The 15,053-nt window shown below is 29.5% G+C and overlaps 1 protein-coding gene across 11 annotated transcripts in view; it reads right to left on the bottom strand.

The window, feature by feature from the left end:
- Window positions 1–15,053, bottom strand: part of LOC130672312 (agrin-like) — a 448,227-nt gene that overhangs the window by 124,186 nt on the left and 308,988 nt on the right. For all 11 annotated transcript variants that reach the window (XM_057476817.1, XM_057476818.1, XM_057476815.1 and 8 more), the window contains one exon: window positions 2,567–2,776. In XM_057476817.1, coding sequence (XP_057332800.1) covers window positions 2,567–2,776 — 210 coding nt within the window. The remainder of the gene's footprint in view (window positions 1–2,566; window positions 2,777–15,053) is intronic.

Raw genomic sequence — 15,053 nt, 5'->3', positions numbered from 1 at the left:
TAAATTATTTAATGAAATAATTTCGTAACATTTATATTTTTCAATTTTATCAATTTAAATAAAATATGTTTGATTTATATGTCATAAACAATTTAGAAGATATTTAGTTTTTAACCTATAATAGTGAAGATTTTATGAGTATTAAACAGATGTAACACCCTGGTGTAACCGAGTTTTTCATAAGTTTTATGGATTCCTACAGAACCTTTTATGTGAAAACAGAGTTATGCTTGACCGGTTTTTATTATTTTTCTTGAATAAAACTCATTGCAAATTATGAAGCGTGAAATTTGAATAATCGTTATATCATTCTGTGTTCAGCATTTTGCACGTAAGTAATATTTATTTTCTTTAGACTACGATAGTTTTTACTTCTTTTTTTCTAATAAATAAGAATGTTAAAAGAAACATCTAAATATTTACTTTTAAAAATATATTTTGTATTTCTAAATATTATAAACACTTGTTTTATTTTTTACACAGCAATAAATTTATCGTTCATTAAGTTTTTGTTTTTTATCCACCCAGAGAATTTTACGGTATATTTACCATAGAAAATTTATAGAAAAGTTACTGGAGTAATAGTGACATGAGGACAATATAGAATTACAGTAAAAATTACCGATAACATAGAAATTTTTTAAAATACATCTAAATGAATGTACAATATTCATTGTAATTTTCACAGGGCAACAAATTAAATTTTATTTTAGACATATTTAATAGCTGCATCGTAAATGATTGTGCTAAAAAATAATGTTTGTAAAAATATTCATAAAAATAAAATGAAAATAATAAAGTAAAATAAAGAAATTATAATTAAAAGAAAGCTGAAAAAAAGGTTAGGTACATTCATTAGCTCAACATACATGCAATCACGTCTATATTGCAATATATTGATTTGAATGTATCACTGTTACCAATAATAAAAAAAGTTCACCTACTAAATTTATCAAAAATTTCATAAACATTAAAATACTTACATATGTACTTATTCAGTGTACAAAAAGAAATTCACAAGATGTTTTCCGTAGAGATACTCGCTTACATCTTAATACATCACGTAATTTAGTCTAAACTATTAGTACTAGAATGAACGAATAGAGCCGAATATTTCCGAATAAACTTAAATTTAAAAGATTTTTGATAAAATTACCAGGATGTATTGTACAAAGTTTCAAAAAAAGTTGGGATTTTTAAATTGAAATTGACAAATTTTCTATTGCACTCAATGTTTTGCACACTTCGAATGCGAAGCGGAGAGGTAGTGCTCTACTGTCGCCAAATTAAAAATCCGAGTTTCGGTCAACTCAAATCATCTCCATTAATTTTATATAACACTTAGATAAGAAAAATAATGCACTGATGTTCAAAGGATAGTCTATTGAATAATTCTACTATACTTTAAAGTTTTCATACTAAGTTTATTGTTAATTGGTCTGTTTATTTGGATGTTCGAATGTAAACACGATATCTCGTGAGCCACGGTTTGACTTTCTTTTTTTTATCTTGCTCGGAATTTTTTCAATATAAATCTTTTCGATATTCATTACTGTAGTTTCTATTGTTGTTATTTTATTTTATATTTTATTAAAATTATGATCACTGATAACACGTTTGTATGCACAATCCCGTATATAATTTATTATTTTTTTTCTACCGGGACTCCCTTTGAAGGAAACTTTGCGAGCTTGACTTCGTCCATAACTAATCAAACGCTTCGAATGCGAAGCAGGAAGGGTGCGTACATTCAAACCATCCCATATTTACAATTTTTAGTACATCACGATTTCACGCTTCGAAAGTGATTTTTTTTTACTTTTGGGATTTGCTGACTTTCAGTGTGACCTCTGGTGGTGTAAACTAAGAGCGCCTATTTTTTTCGCGGGAAAAAAATTTTTAAACCGAGACAAAAAATATGGACGACACCTGGCAGTGAATTTAAGTTAAATGGAATTAGGTTAGGTTTCTTTTCTTTCATTTTTGTTATTCATTTCTTAACTATTTGTTTCGATAACTAAATATGATTTGCCAGTATCGTATTGTCAAAAAATATTTAGTGTCAATGACCCGGGTCAAAAAATTAGATCTGTTTTAAAATTTTAAAACCGATCAAATTTTTCGACCCGGGTAGAGAGATAAAACTTTTTTAGCTTACATAGAAGGACATGATTTAGTAATGAATAAAAGTAAATTGACTACTCTAAATATTACATGAGTGTTTGAGGTGTGCACTTCTGGATTTTCCAAATACTTTTTTTAATTATTCTTTATTGTAATTATTCAAATAAAGTGATAGATTTTTCAATAAGTCAAAAATATTGCTATAGAGTGTAGTACAAATAATCATATTCAGATAAAATTTTATTAAAAATTACCGAAACAAATAGTAGAATGTTTAAGAATATCAAGTTGTTCCACCGTTACCTAAAATTTTTATTACCAAATTATCTGCGTGTACGTAAGGAATAAAAAATAGTAACATTTTTTCGGGTATAAAATTGTGATTCAATATCATTTAATATTATATACTATAAGTCTTGGCATAAAAAATTTTTGGACTTACCACAAACTCCTTGATGTTTAACCCGCGTGTTTCTTCGATCACGACAGCTAGTTTGACGCAGCTGGCATTGATTTACATACGTGATGTCATCAGTACCGCATACAGGTTCATGAGTTTTCGGACAGTTGGTAGGACACTGGCAGATAGCGCGACCCGTATCAGATACGATGCAAACTGCACCCCAGGCACAGTATGTTTTTTCACATGGTTCTGAAAAGATATTACTTTTTTCAAACAGCCGTTGAAACAAACAATTGAAATTGTGCAAAAAAATACATGATCGATAGATTTCATTTTGATAATTATTACAAATTTAATTAATTAAGTTAAGATAATGGTATTTTAATAATTTGATGAAAATAATTATTTTCCTTTACAAGAAAAATTTTTTCAATTGGGACAGTAAATGATTTTTAAATTTTTTTCACTCATTATAAGTTTTCAGCCGACTGTATAACGTTTTCGGGAATTATCTGCACACCAATAATTTTTTACAGTATTTTGAAATCCTAAGAGTTCGAAATAAGTTCAATTTAAAGTTCAACTTAATGTCTGTCTCAAATTTTGAGACGTTCTACATTTCAAACTTATTCGGAATCTTTTTGAAACTACTTTTTTTACGTAAATGTGTACACGCATAAAATATTGTCTACTACTAGATCTACGTCGGTCTACTTAGTTCTATTCAAATCAATTAATTAGATCTCCGTAGATCTAACAAGTTGATATACATATATCTAATCAGATCTATTTTGATCTAAAAAAAAAATTAACTAACTAAACGTAGACATAAACTATTTTTTTCCTAGATCAGCGCTCGTTTAAAAATAGTTGAAAAAAAATACCCTCGGATATAATCTTAACAAGGGTTCTTACTTTTTTCTCTCTCGCACCCGTAAGCGAACGGTATTATCTTTGTTGCACTACTACAGTAATCGCGAACTTTGGCCGTTTTTCTCTTAAACAAACGAATATTAGCAACAAATTTTCGCGCAATTCACTAGATTTGACAGTAAGGCATCAATGTGCAGTCTGTAGTTTGCATTTAGAGATTTTGTTTCTGAGAAAAACTCATTAAAAATTTTATTGGGTTTTTCAAAAACTCTTCTGCATTACAAAATGATATTGACTTAAGAAAACGTAGATTTTGTCATTTAGAAAAAAAAAGTATTTTTTTAATCTGCAGATCTCGACCTCAATAAAAAATGTAATCTTAGCAAAAGCAAAAGCATAAACTGGATTAATTAGATTGAATGTAAAAAATTGATGTATATCTCATATTTTCAAGAAATTTTTAGCAATAACACTTTTAGCGATGAGAAATTTCGTCTGCACCTCGGGGACATTTTTTCCATCGCGTTCCTTGTAAACGAGGTCAACTCTTCACAATGTTGCTGATACGATCAGTTGGTGCGAGGAAGTCGTATTTCACATAGTTTATAACAAGCAGCGGTAAACAGGGAATGACTCCCGCTTGGTCGATGGTAAACAAGGTACGTTAAGTAGTAAAGCGCCACTCGTGGTCAGTCGTCTCACGGATAGGGTGAATGCTCGAGTTATTTGATTCCCTCACTCTATGTGTGCATTGTTATTGATTTTTTACTCTTTAATTTTTCAAATTCAACTAATTAAAATTCATTTATTATTTGTAATGCACACTCCTTTCTATTCAAATACTATTACAAGTAAAAGCAATCAGAAAATTTGTCAAAATAGTCCTCTATAGGGTTCGAAAATAATGACATGCATCAACGAACATTTATTATCATTAAAGTCAAAATGAAAAATTTAATTGAAAGTGACAGTGAATTAATTATAAGTAATTAATGAGCTCAAAAATCTAAATTGAATAATTCAATTTTATTATGAGTAATTATTTGAAAAAAATAGTTTCTTGATATTAATTAAAATATCCAGTTCTATGACATTTATTATTTCTTAATCGAAAGAATCATCCGTCACAATTTGTCTTATTGTTTAGTTAAGTAACGTAATTACTTATCTATGTTGAAGTGAAAAAATTAACAAAATGTCATATCGTTGGGAACTCTAAAATTAAATCGCAGTCGGAAATTCGTTGAAATTTATTTAGTACCATAGTATAACTTGATAATTTTGACACTTTATGAATAAATAAGTAGATCGACTTTTACATCAAGAGTAAATGTTTATTAATTTGAGTTTAAGACAGCGTTGTCGTTTAATGTTCCTGATTAATATGTTTGCAAGTTAAGTATTTATTATTCAAAATAAGAGAGCTTGAATTTATTGAGTTGATTTGTTCAAACATGTAGAATAATATTGTGGAAACTTTACTAAAAGTCAAAATTATTACATTAATATTGTAAAGTTACAACGTAATTGAAATTGTATAACTTCTAATATCATGACAAATGAATCACTTATATTCAGTAATTTTGATTATGTGATTATACAAAAAAATTTCAGCTGCATTAGCAAACTCAAGCATTTATTTGATGAACTCTATTCTATAGACGAAGAGAAATTTATGGTAACAATTACTATCTATTATGGGAATGGTTTCCATAACGTATGATAACGTCTTTTTGAAATATCGATTATGAGAACGGCACACATACAAATTATGGTAACCATTCCCATATAAACAGTTGAAAAATTTGTATTAAATTTAATACAAACCACATGTCCCAAACGGTCCACTCAATTTTTGGTATTAATTTAGCACATTATACTTGTGTCAAACGATAATACAGATTTAAAACTTGTTGACATCAGATCACATATTCAACTTTAGGTAAATTTACACTTGATGGTGTCAAATAATTGACACGAAACGTTTAACCATTCAATTTTCATACACAAGAACACAAAATTTTCAACTGTAAATGCAGCTTTGATTTCTATATATGGGAACAGTTCCTACAAAATCATGGTAACCGTGATCATATATTATGGTTACCATTCCTGGATAAAAAATAAAACTTGATTTAGACTTGGTCGTCTTAAGTCGTGACTAAGAAAGCCAGTTAAGTCTGAACCAAGCCGAATTCGGGAGTGGTAGGGGAAGGTGGCCTAAAGCGGGTATGTTAACGTTAAGAGCCGAAAAAATTTAGTATTGGTATGATAATAATAATGATTTATTTTTTTTTGATAGAGGATTTATCGAACTTTAAAATCAATAAGCAATATTGTATAGATTTGTATTAATTTATGATTTATTATTAAGATTAAAAAACACTCCCAAAAACCGCTTTGCCCTAGGGGGGGGGCTAAAGCGGGTAATCCGTTCGGGCAAAGCGGGTTGGAACTACAATTAAGGGAAATATGCTTATTTTAGATATTTAAATAATAATTTTAGTTTCATTTAATCAGTCTTTAACAACTTAAACGACTAACTTATTAAATATAGCAATACTTCAATATAAATGACTATTTAATCGGTAACTTATAATTAAATTTTTTTGTTAATTATATAAATAATAATATTCGACTAATTATTCAGTCTTTCACAGATTTTGGTGTATTACTCTACGGTACGCACTAGGTACCGGTAAAAAATAATTTTAGACTATTTTAATTAGTCTTTAGCAGTTTTTGCCCTACCCGTTTTGCCCGAGAACACGTTTTTTATCCAAGTGATGCTAAACTCAAATAAAATAATTCTAAACAAAACGCTAATATTTTTCTCTCAATTTTAACTTTAATAAGCTCAAAGTAATTGAAAATTATCAACGATATAATAAGTGTATTCGTTTTTGAATAATCAGAAAATATATACCTTTAATTTTTTTTTAATTGCGTGTAATTACGCCATATCGCTTCATTAATGCTCATTTGGGACTGAGTGAAACTCGGAAGTACTCGGGTAACCTCGACATATGCATACCTTGTCCCTTGCGTTTCTTGCGTCGGCGCACAAGCGCCTACCCGCTTTAGGTGGGAAACCCGCTTTGGGCCACCTTTCCCTAACCATAATTTATGGTAATGGTTACTATAATATTAGGGTAATCATTACCATAATATTGTAGTAACCGTTACCATAATAATATAAGAACGATATAGGAATTATTACCATAGTATTATGGGAATGGTTACCATGATTTCTAGTGAGGTATAGAGTTAATTCTCAGATGCATCTAGTAACCATTACAAGGATTCATGAATTTTGATTGTTGAATGATAACTGGATTTACGAAACAATGTAGGAACTATTACTATTATTGATAGGAGTTGTTTCCGTAGTTAACGAAATTTTTTCCAGAAATTATGGGCGTAAAACCTATAAATCCTAGTAATTATTGTCATAACGGTATGGTTTAATATTTCATAAACGTATTAGAAACGGTTACCATAATTTTCTCTTTGTGTATTGAGTATTAATAGATTATCGAGATTTGTTTTCACGGTATATGTAAGTATTTTAGTATAGAATGAATAATTTTACACATGTGAGATAATAATACTAAAAGTAATTAAATCAATTATAATCTTGTGATTTCATTAAAATAGGATTTACGATATTCAAATATAGGATTATATTGAATAAGAAATATTTAATCATGATTTAAATAATTATTATACGGATAAATTACAAATATTTAATATCAACATGTACTACGAGAATGTTATAGTATAATATAATATCATTTTTTTCTCATTATAAATTAGGATACAGTTACTGCAAGATAGACCGGGTCGCTTAATATGAATAAATAATTAGTACGGTAAGTGATATAGGGCCGGATAGCGTAACTAATGGTGCATCCGGTGCGTAATTTGTTGATCCGGATCTGACTCGCGGTCCTTAACCGTAGTCTCTACTATCGGGTGTACTAATCTAATTTTTTTTTTTTTTTTAAGACAATTTATAAACTAAATATCATTATTGTATGCTCATTATTTTTTATCCTTTTTATGTTATCATTTTAGACGCTTAATAAGAATATTAACTTATTATTAATGAAACATAGAGAAGATTTAAGCATGACAGCTCACTTTCAAAACTTGATCAAAAAAAAAAAAATTGAAAAACGGTTGACCCTGTGGGCCAACCCCAAAACTTCCCGTTGTTTTGCAACTCAGAGGGCTCAAAAACGTTATTATTAGAAAACATTTGAGTAAAATAAAATCTGACAAACGGTGGGACCAAAAAATATGCATTCTGCAGAAAAAAAAAATAATTTTTGTACGACGATATTTAAGAATTAGATTTAATCAAACTTAGAAACAAATCGATCGAGCAATTTATGAGTTAGACAACAAAAACCTGAATTTTTTTTTTTTAATTTTTACTTTCCAAATAACTAGTAAACTAGGCACTCGACCGATCAACGTCAAAATGCAATCAGTTCTAAGTCTTGATGAGCCCTTTTGATCGTCGCCAAATACGTTGAAATCGGTTGATTCGTTCCAAAGATATCGCCGGACAAAAAAAGTTTACATACACACATCCGCACAAACAAACACACACACACACACACACACACGCGCGCGCGCGGGCGTCCATCAGAAAATGGCCAGAATAGTTTTCTAGGACCTCAAAGCGTCGAGATCTGATGTAAACTCGATTATCGAAAATCGGACCAAAACCAGTAACTTCCCTCTGTTCAAAAATTTTTAATTTTCATAGCGGGAAGTTGAAAAAAAAATGTGTCTGAAGCCTATTCGTAACTTAGGGTCTCTCTTGGATCAAGGATCAAAACAAAAAATGCAGGATAAAATGGGACACCTAGAAATTCTGTAGAAATAAAGATTTTTAAGAAACAGACATTTCTATTTTATTTGCACGGAGTAAATGAAAACAATTTGTATACGACGCTTGAAATCCACAAAATATAATTGCTGGTTTACGTGGGCTGTCGCACCCTGGGTTGCCCCAACTATTGTTATATGATATCGTAAATATTAGTAGAATGGTAACATTGTTTACATTATATCCATAATGTAGGCCCTCATCATAAAATTGTAACTATTAAAATTTACGTGGTAAATATTATTGTTTACAATAAGAATGATTGTCACATAGCCAAACAAAGCTCCCCTTTTTCTACGACTGATATTTATACTCTACTTTATTATTTATAATTCGTACTTTATTCATGTAAGAATTAGCACTCAACAAAAAGAAAAAAAATACTCCTGTAATAAATGATTTTCATGTTTGTAGAGAAGCAAAATAAATTTTCAATTATACTTTAATCATCACAGATCTGGTGTATAATTTTCAAATACACGATAGTAACTATGACACTTTCGATATAATGAAAATTATCAGCTACAATTATAATTATTGATCCATTATGTGAGTGATTATTTCAATCGTTGATAGTCATTATTATTCAGCGATGACAGCAGTTATTATCACACGAAATCTGAATGCATGTTTTATCCTGAGTCAAACATTTCAATTTTCATAATACCTAAATGTAGTTTAAAATTTCTGTGCTGACACCTGTTTCACGGCTTGTGTCATTTATCGTTACATCATAAATATACTGAAGTAACAACCCGTGTAAAAAAAAAAAAATCGGGATGTCGAACTTTAAAATTTAAGACGATTTCGATCTTTTGTAAAACCTCAATACTAGAAGAAATTGAAACAAAAAAATTATAGAATGGAATTAAAATTTTTCAAGGATGTTTCTAGAAAATTTATTCATTTCTTGCTGACTGGTATAAAAGTTTGATATTTCCGACTGTTGGAGATTTTTTTCAAATAACAAAAAAGTCGTAAATTTTCGATTTTTTATAACTTTTTCTGCCCTCCGGCCGGAAAGTGGCAATTTTCGGGCCGCTGCCCTAAACAAAGCTGCAACTTTCCGGCTTCGTCGAGCTGAAAAATAGTATATTACATACCTAGGCCAGTAAAAAAGAAAGCCTCAGACCACATGTTTGTCAGCCTCGGCCAACAATTACATGTGCTCTGAGACTTTTCTTATTTTACTGGTCTAGGTATGTAATATACTATTTGAGAGTTCTTGTCAGTATGAGTTCGAAATAAAAGCCGTAAAATATCGATCTTTTTCAAATTTTCCTATTGACAAAAACTTTTGCAAAATTTCAAATTTTTATCACTTGCGACTCGTATTGGATTTGTTTCGGTTCTTACAAGTTCGAAAAAATCGGAAATTCCGAACTTTAAAACTACTAAGACTCATGGGAAAATCTCTTGAAAATTTAAAATTTTGATCATTTTCGAGTGTTTTTTTTTTTTGTATTTAAGAAATTTAGTGAAAAATAAATAAATTTTTCGGAGAACGTCCTTGCAAAATTTTTATTTCGTCTTTCAATGCCATCCTATAATTTTTTCATGCCTGTATTTGAATAAATGTTGAAGTATTATAGCTGTTCGAAAAAAGTTCCGCAGCAAACAAATACTATATAAATAAGGGTGAAATAAGTATTGGACTTGTTTCTTCCCACTAAAAACAATTACGATGCAGGTTTTCGCGAATAATTATCAATACTATTAGTTAGAAATTGGCATGTTTTGGCTGAACAGCCAACAAACTTTGTTTCAATGTCTCTTAGTGAGATTATAAACTAGTGTACTGCACACTTAGGGAGGAAAGTTTGAAGTTCTAAGTGCTTAATGTGCCTAAACCCAAAGCGATGGTAGCAAACATGTAGGTTGGGTTGATGTCTTATACTTTTTGCATCACATCTGTCATGAGAAGTTAAAATTCTTGTCATTGTCTGAGAGAAGATTGAGGCATGTGCATTTTTATTCCTGTTTTTCATAGCAGACGAGAGCTACTTCCTTTTCTCTAAACAATTCATAAATTGAAGCTCTCCATGCAGGTTGCGGTGAACAATATATTTAAATAAAATTACTATCTTTTGCTTCGGAATGAAAAATGTTCTTATTGAGTGCTTCTATTCATTTATAAACAATGAAAAGATATCATTTTTTTCTATTAATTAATTGTAACACTCGACCATAGAAACACAAATAGATGAATTTTTTACGATGAAATTAATGACATTTTCGAAGTATAGAGAATCTATTGGAAAAAATTTCAGAAAAATTCTTCGGTAATCGTGTACTGAAATTCTCTACAATCCGTGGTTTTATATAAAACCTATAAAAATGTTAAAAACAAAAAAAAAATTTTTAACTGTTTAATAAAATGAAACGAAGAGTTTTCTTTTTTGTTTCACTGATTTATAGTCTCACGTTTTATCTATTACAAATGCACAGTTAATTTACGTTTTTTAAGCTCACACTTTTTTGAATCAGTTTTATTTTAGTTCGTCTAATGACATTATGTCTTTTTATAAATTTTTTGTTTTCAAAGTAAAAGCAAATATTTCACGACGACACGAAGAATAGCTTAAAGTAATTAGTTTTAAAGTAGTGTTTCAATTTGTACGTCTGGGGTTTTTTTTTATACGTCAATGAATGGTGTGCTGTTAACTGACACCAACAATTTTATACCACGACAAGTGATCCCTACAAATTGATTCTATCGGCAATTACCAACATCAATGCAAAATATCTGGGAAAACAGATAACAACTGTTATTATTATTAGCATAAGGTCTATAAATATATGTAAATACATATATTATGCAATCGGTGGGATCAATTTTCTGTGGGATCACTTGTCGAGGATCAGTTGTCTGGGATCAGTTGTCATGGAATTTCAATGGATGTAAATTCTAATGATCAAAATATCATATAATGACAACTGTTTACAAATTCTACACTAATTATGATTACTTTTGTAAAAAAATCGTGTAAGCTTAGATTAAAAATTGTTAAAAAATTTTCAGGTAGGGGGAGGAGGGGCAAAGTGGGCTGTCATTAGCGCGTTTACTGTTCTTATTTAGTGTTCTCTAAAAAAACATTTAGATCCAATCATACGTACTTTGATGACTATTTGTACTGACTAATGGATGTTTATTAATTTTTTCATCGATTTATTCGTCACCACTGGGGCTTGATCTTAACAATGCAAATGATATTAATCGTGATGATTAATCAATTTATAAAAATTTACTGTACTTACATAGACATGAAACATACAATTTTAAGGTTAGAGTTTTCTTGTATTTAAAACGTGATCGATACTGAAACTACTGTCAATAGTGATATAGACTCACTAATCGGACTATTTATCAACAAGATTAAAAGCCTGATCAACACTAGTCACTTTTAATAGTGCTGTTGACTCACTAATCGAACAAATAACGATCACTAATAAAACACTATTTAAGACTAATCACTTCCAATAGTATTGCAAACTTCGCTAGTCGATGTACTTATGATGACGAATAAGCACTTATTAACACTAATTAATTTTTACTAGTGTTCATTAGTGTTTCCGTAAGGGCAGAAAAATGATAATGACCAAAAATCTTACTTGAATTTATTTTGATCATTTAGTTATTATGATTTATTGTTAATTCAATACCATAATTTGAATTTCTTCTAACAGTGATCAAATTCTTTTTCCTTTTCAGAAGTTATAATTTTGATTAATATGAAATTTTCAACCATCAATAATGGATTCCCTAAAATGTATTATTAATTGATGAATTAGATAATTGAATTAAATCTAAAACTTTGTGTGGTTTCATTATAGTTTTATTGAATTTTACTGCTCAATATTAATGATCTGGTTATTATTTTATTAAAAAGATGAAAAGTTACCTCGTTTTATGAAGTGACTCTATTGAACTACTTTTTAATTGTAAAATAAATTACGAGAGATCTCTGATTATATTTTATCTGAAATCAAAGGGCTAGAAATTTTAATTACTACTTTCAAAATAAAAAAAATTTATCCAATCACTGTATGTAGTTATAAAGCTATAACATATTGAACTTTTGATTGGTTTGATTTTTCTCATTTATCTGTAATTAAAGTGAATATAATTCTGATGTCAAAGTCACACTGTAAAAAATTCGCGAAGTAAACGTGGAGTGGAAGATTTTTTATTTATTCACTCCCCTCGGAGTGAAATTCACTCCAGAGGGCATTTTTTCGGAGTGAGTGTGTTTTTATTTATTAAACTCACTGCGAAGGCGGTCGTGAAAAATATTTATTGTAAAAAAAGTCTGTAGTGTGAAATCGTAATAAAAATTCGCTGATTAGATGACTATTCCATCATAAGGTTAGGTCTTTTATGTTTTCGACATTTATTGAGTGCGTAAGGAATTACGAGAACTCCCTCTGTACACTGTAAAAAATCCGGAGTGAATGCGGAGTGAATTCGGATTGAAATGAAATCCGAAGTCACTCCGCATTCACTCCGCTACTCGGCGTTCCGGAGTTTTAAAAAAATCACTCCGCATGCGGAGTGAATTGGGAGTTTTTTTTTTTAGCGGAGTGATTGCGGAGTGACGCGGATTTTATTTCACTCCCAATTCACTCCGGTCCGAAGTTTTAATACTTAAATAAATTTATATTAATTTATATTAAACTGCTAAACAATGTGTGTGTGTGTGTGTGTGCGAGTGTGTGTTTGCGTGCATGTGTGTGTTTGGGTATGTGCAGGTGTTTGTGTGCGTGTGTTTTTTAAAAAATTATAAACTGCTGATAGTGAAAACTTTCACGCTTATGAAGTTAAAAAAAGAGTTTCCATTTTTAATAACTAGCTAAGTATCACTGAGTCATGAATTGTCGTATAACTTACATGAACTATACTACAGAATAAGATATTGATTACCTGACTTTTGGTTGAAAGACAATTAATCCATGCGAAGATTGATCCTTTGACAATTGATCACCGAATTTTATATCATTCGATCAGTTGTTACTCAGATCAATTATTGTTGGATAAATTGCCAACGAATCGATTATCGTTTGGATGAGTTGTCACTAGGATCAATTATCAGCGGATCAATTGTTTTCGGTTCATCACTCGTGCCACGTGCCACCAAGATTTTATATTATACCGAAATATCAAAGATCCCTATAAAACTATGTCGCTATGACTATTGAATAATTTAATATTTTTACTATGTATGATATGAAATTATACTTTGGTGAGTTACTAAAGCGCTTTATAAATTAAAAATATACTTGAATCAATTATTCATGATTCTCATAAAAAATTTATATCTATGAAATATAAATTTATTTAAGTATTCAATTCCGGACCGGAGTCGATTGAAATAAAATCCGCATCACTTCAAAATCACTCGGCCCAAAAAAAAAAACCATATTCAATTCGCATGAGAAGTGATTTTTTTTAAAACTCTGGAACTTCGTGTAGCGAAGTGAATTCGGATTTAAATGAAAATCGGTATTCAATTTAGATTAAAGTCTCAAATTTTTACAGTGCAGTGATCATAACTATATTATCTACATGAAAAATTTCTCATACCAGCAATGCAACTATTAGTTTATACTACAATGAAATTTCTCTAACTTCTATACTCTCTAACTTTGAATCTTCTTCCTCATATCTTGAAAACGAGTAGGAGTATCACTTTGTTGCCTTTTATTCTTATCTATTTATATATATACACTACAAATCCTAGAGCGATATCAAGTGATTTCGAAGCGATCCCTAATTAAAAACAATGATTCAAAATAATTAGAAATGATTCAAAACAATTCAATTTGAATACTATATAGATATACATTCATCATTGAGTAAATCATTTTCTTTGATCAGGGATATGAAGCACTCAGAAGACATCTAATTGATTACAAAACATGAAAAAGAAATTTTTATAAAAAATATTGATAATCGTTACGAGCTCATTTGATGTAAGTTAATCAAAAATATTTGCAGCAATTCAAATTTTTAATAATTTCTTTTGAAATTTTATGTCGTGCTCTAGAAGAAGTTTTTTTTATCAAAATTATTAAAAATGATTATATCATCAAATAGATCTATTAGAAATAGATTAAAACTAATTGTATTCTGTTTTCAGAAGCCATAAGCGTTAGTTACACGCTTAAGTATTTTGAATGTAATTCTAAACATTGCATATCATTTATATTGATCTAGCTACAATAACTTTATTACATAATTTACGTAGCATACATAGTGTTATCAAATTTGATCAATCATTAAATATCAATTTACAAAATCTCATCAACAATAATTAGCTTATTATCTTAAGCTTCTATCAGTTTATCTTGCCGTGAAACCAATTCACGCACCTCCACTTCCGACATTTGGTGGTTAGTAGAACTCATGCCTTTTTCACATTACCCTGGGTTTATTTTAATAGGAGAGATAGATAACTTGCATGCACGGTTATTGTTTTCTGATAAAATCAAAAAAAATTTTTGTTTCTTACATTTTTATTACTATAATATTCTGTGTTATTTTTTGGGTTCTACGAATACTTCTACTAAAATAAATATACTTTACTCAACTATTAATACATTTATGACTCGTATATTTTTAGATAAATATTGGGGGTGCGCAAACCATTCAAGTTTACGAATTATTCGTGTCCAATAGAATAGTAATATTCAATTTTACATTCGGATCGAATAATTTGAAATATTTGAATTTTTGTAAATTTTCGGAATTATTAA

This window comes from Microplitis mediator, chromosome 7 (genome assembly GCF_029852145.1).
Source record: "Microplitis mediator isolate UGA2020A chromosome 7, iyMicMedi2.1, whole genome shotgun sequence".
Lineage (NCBI taxonomy): Eukaryota > Metazoa > Arthropoda > Insecta > Hymenoptera > Braconidae > Microplitis > Microplitis mediator.
Note: the sequence above shows the minus strand (reverse complement) of the source record. Positions and strands in the feature narration are given on the sequence as shown.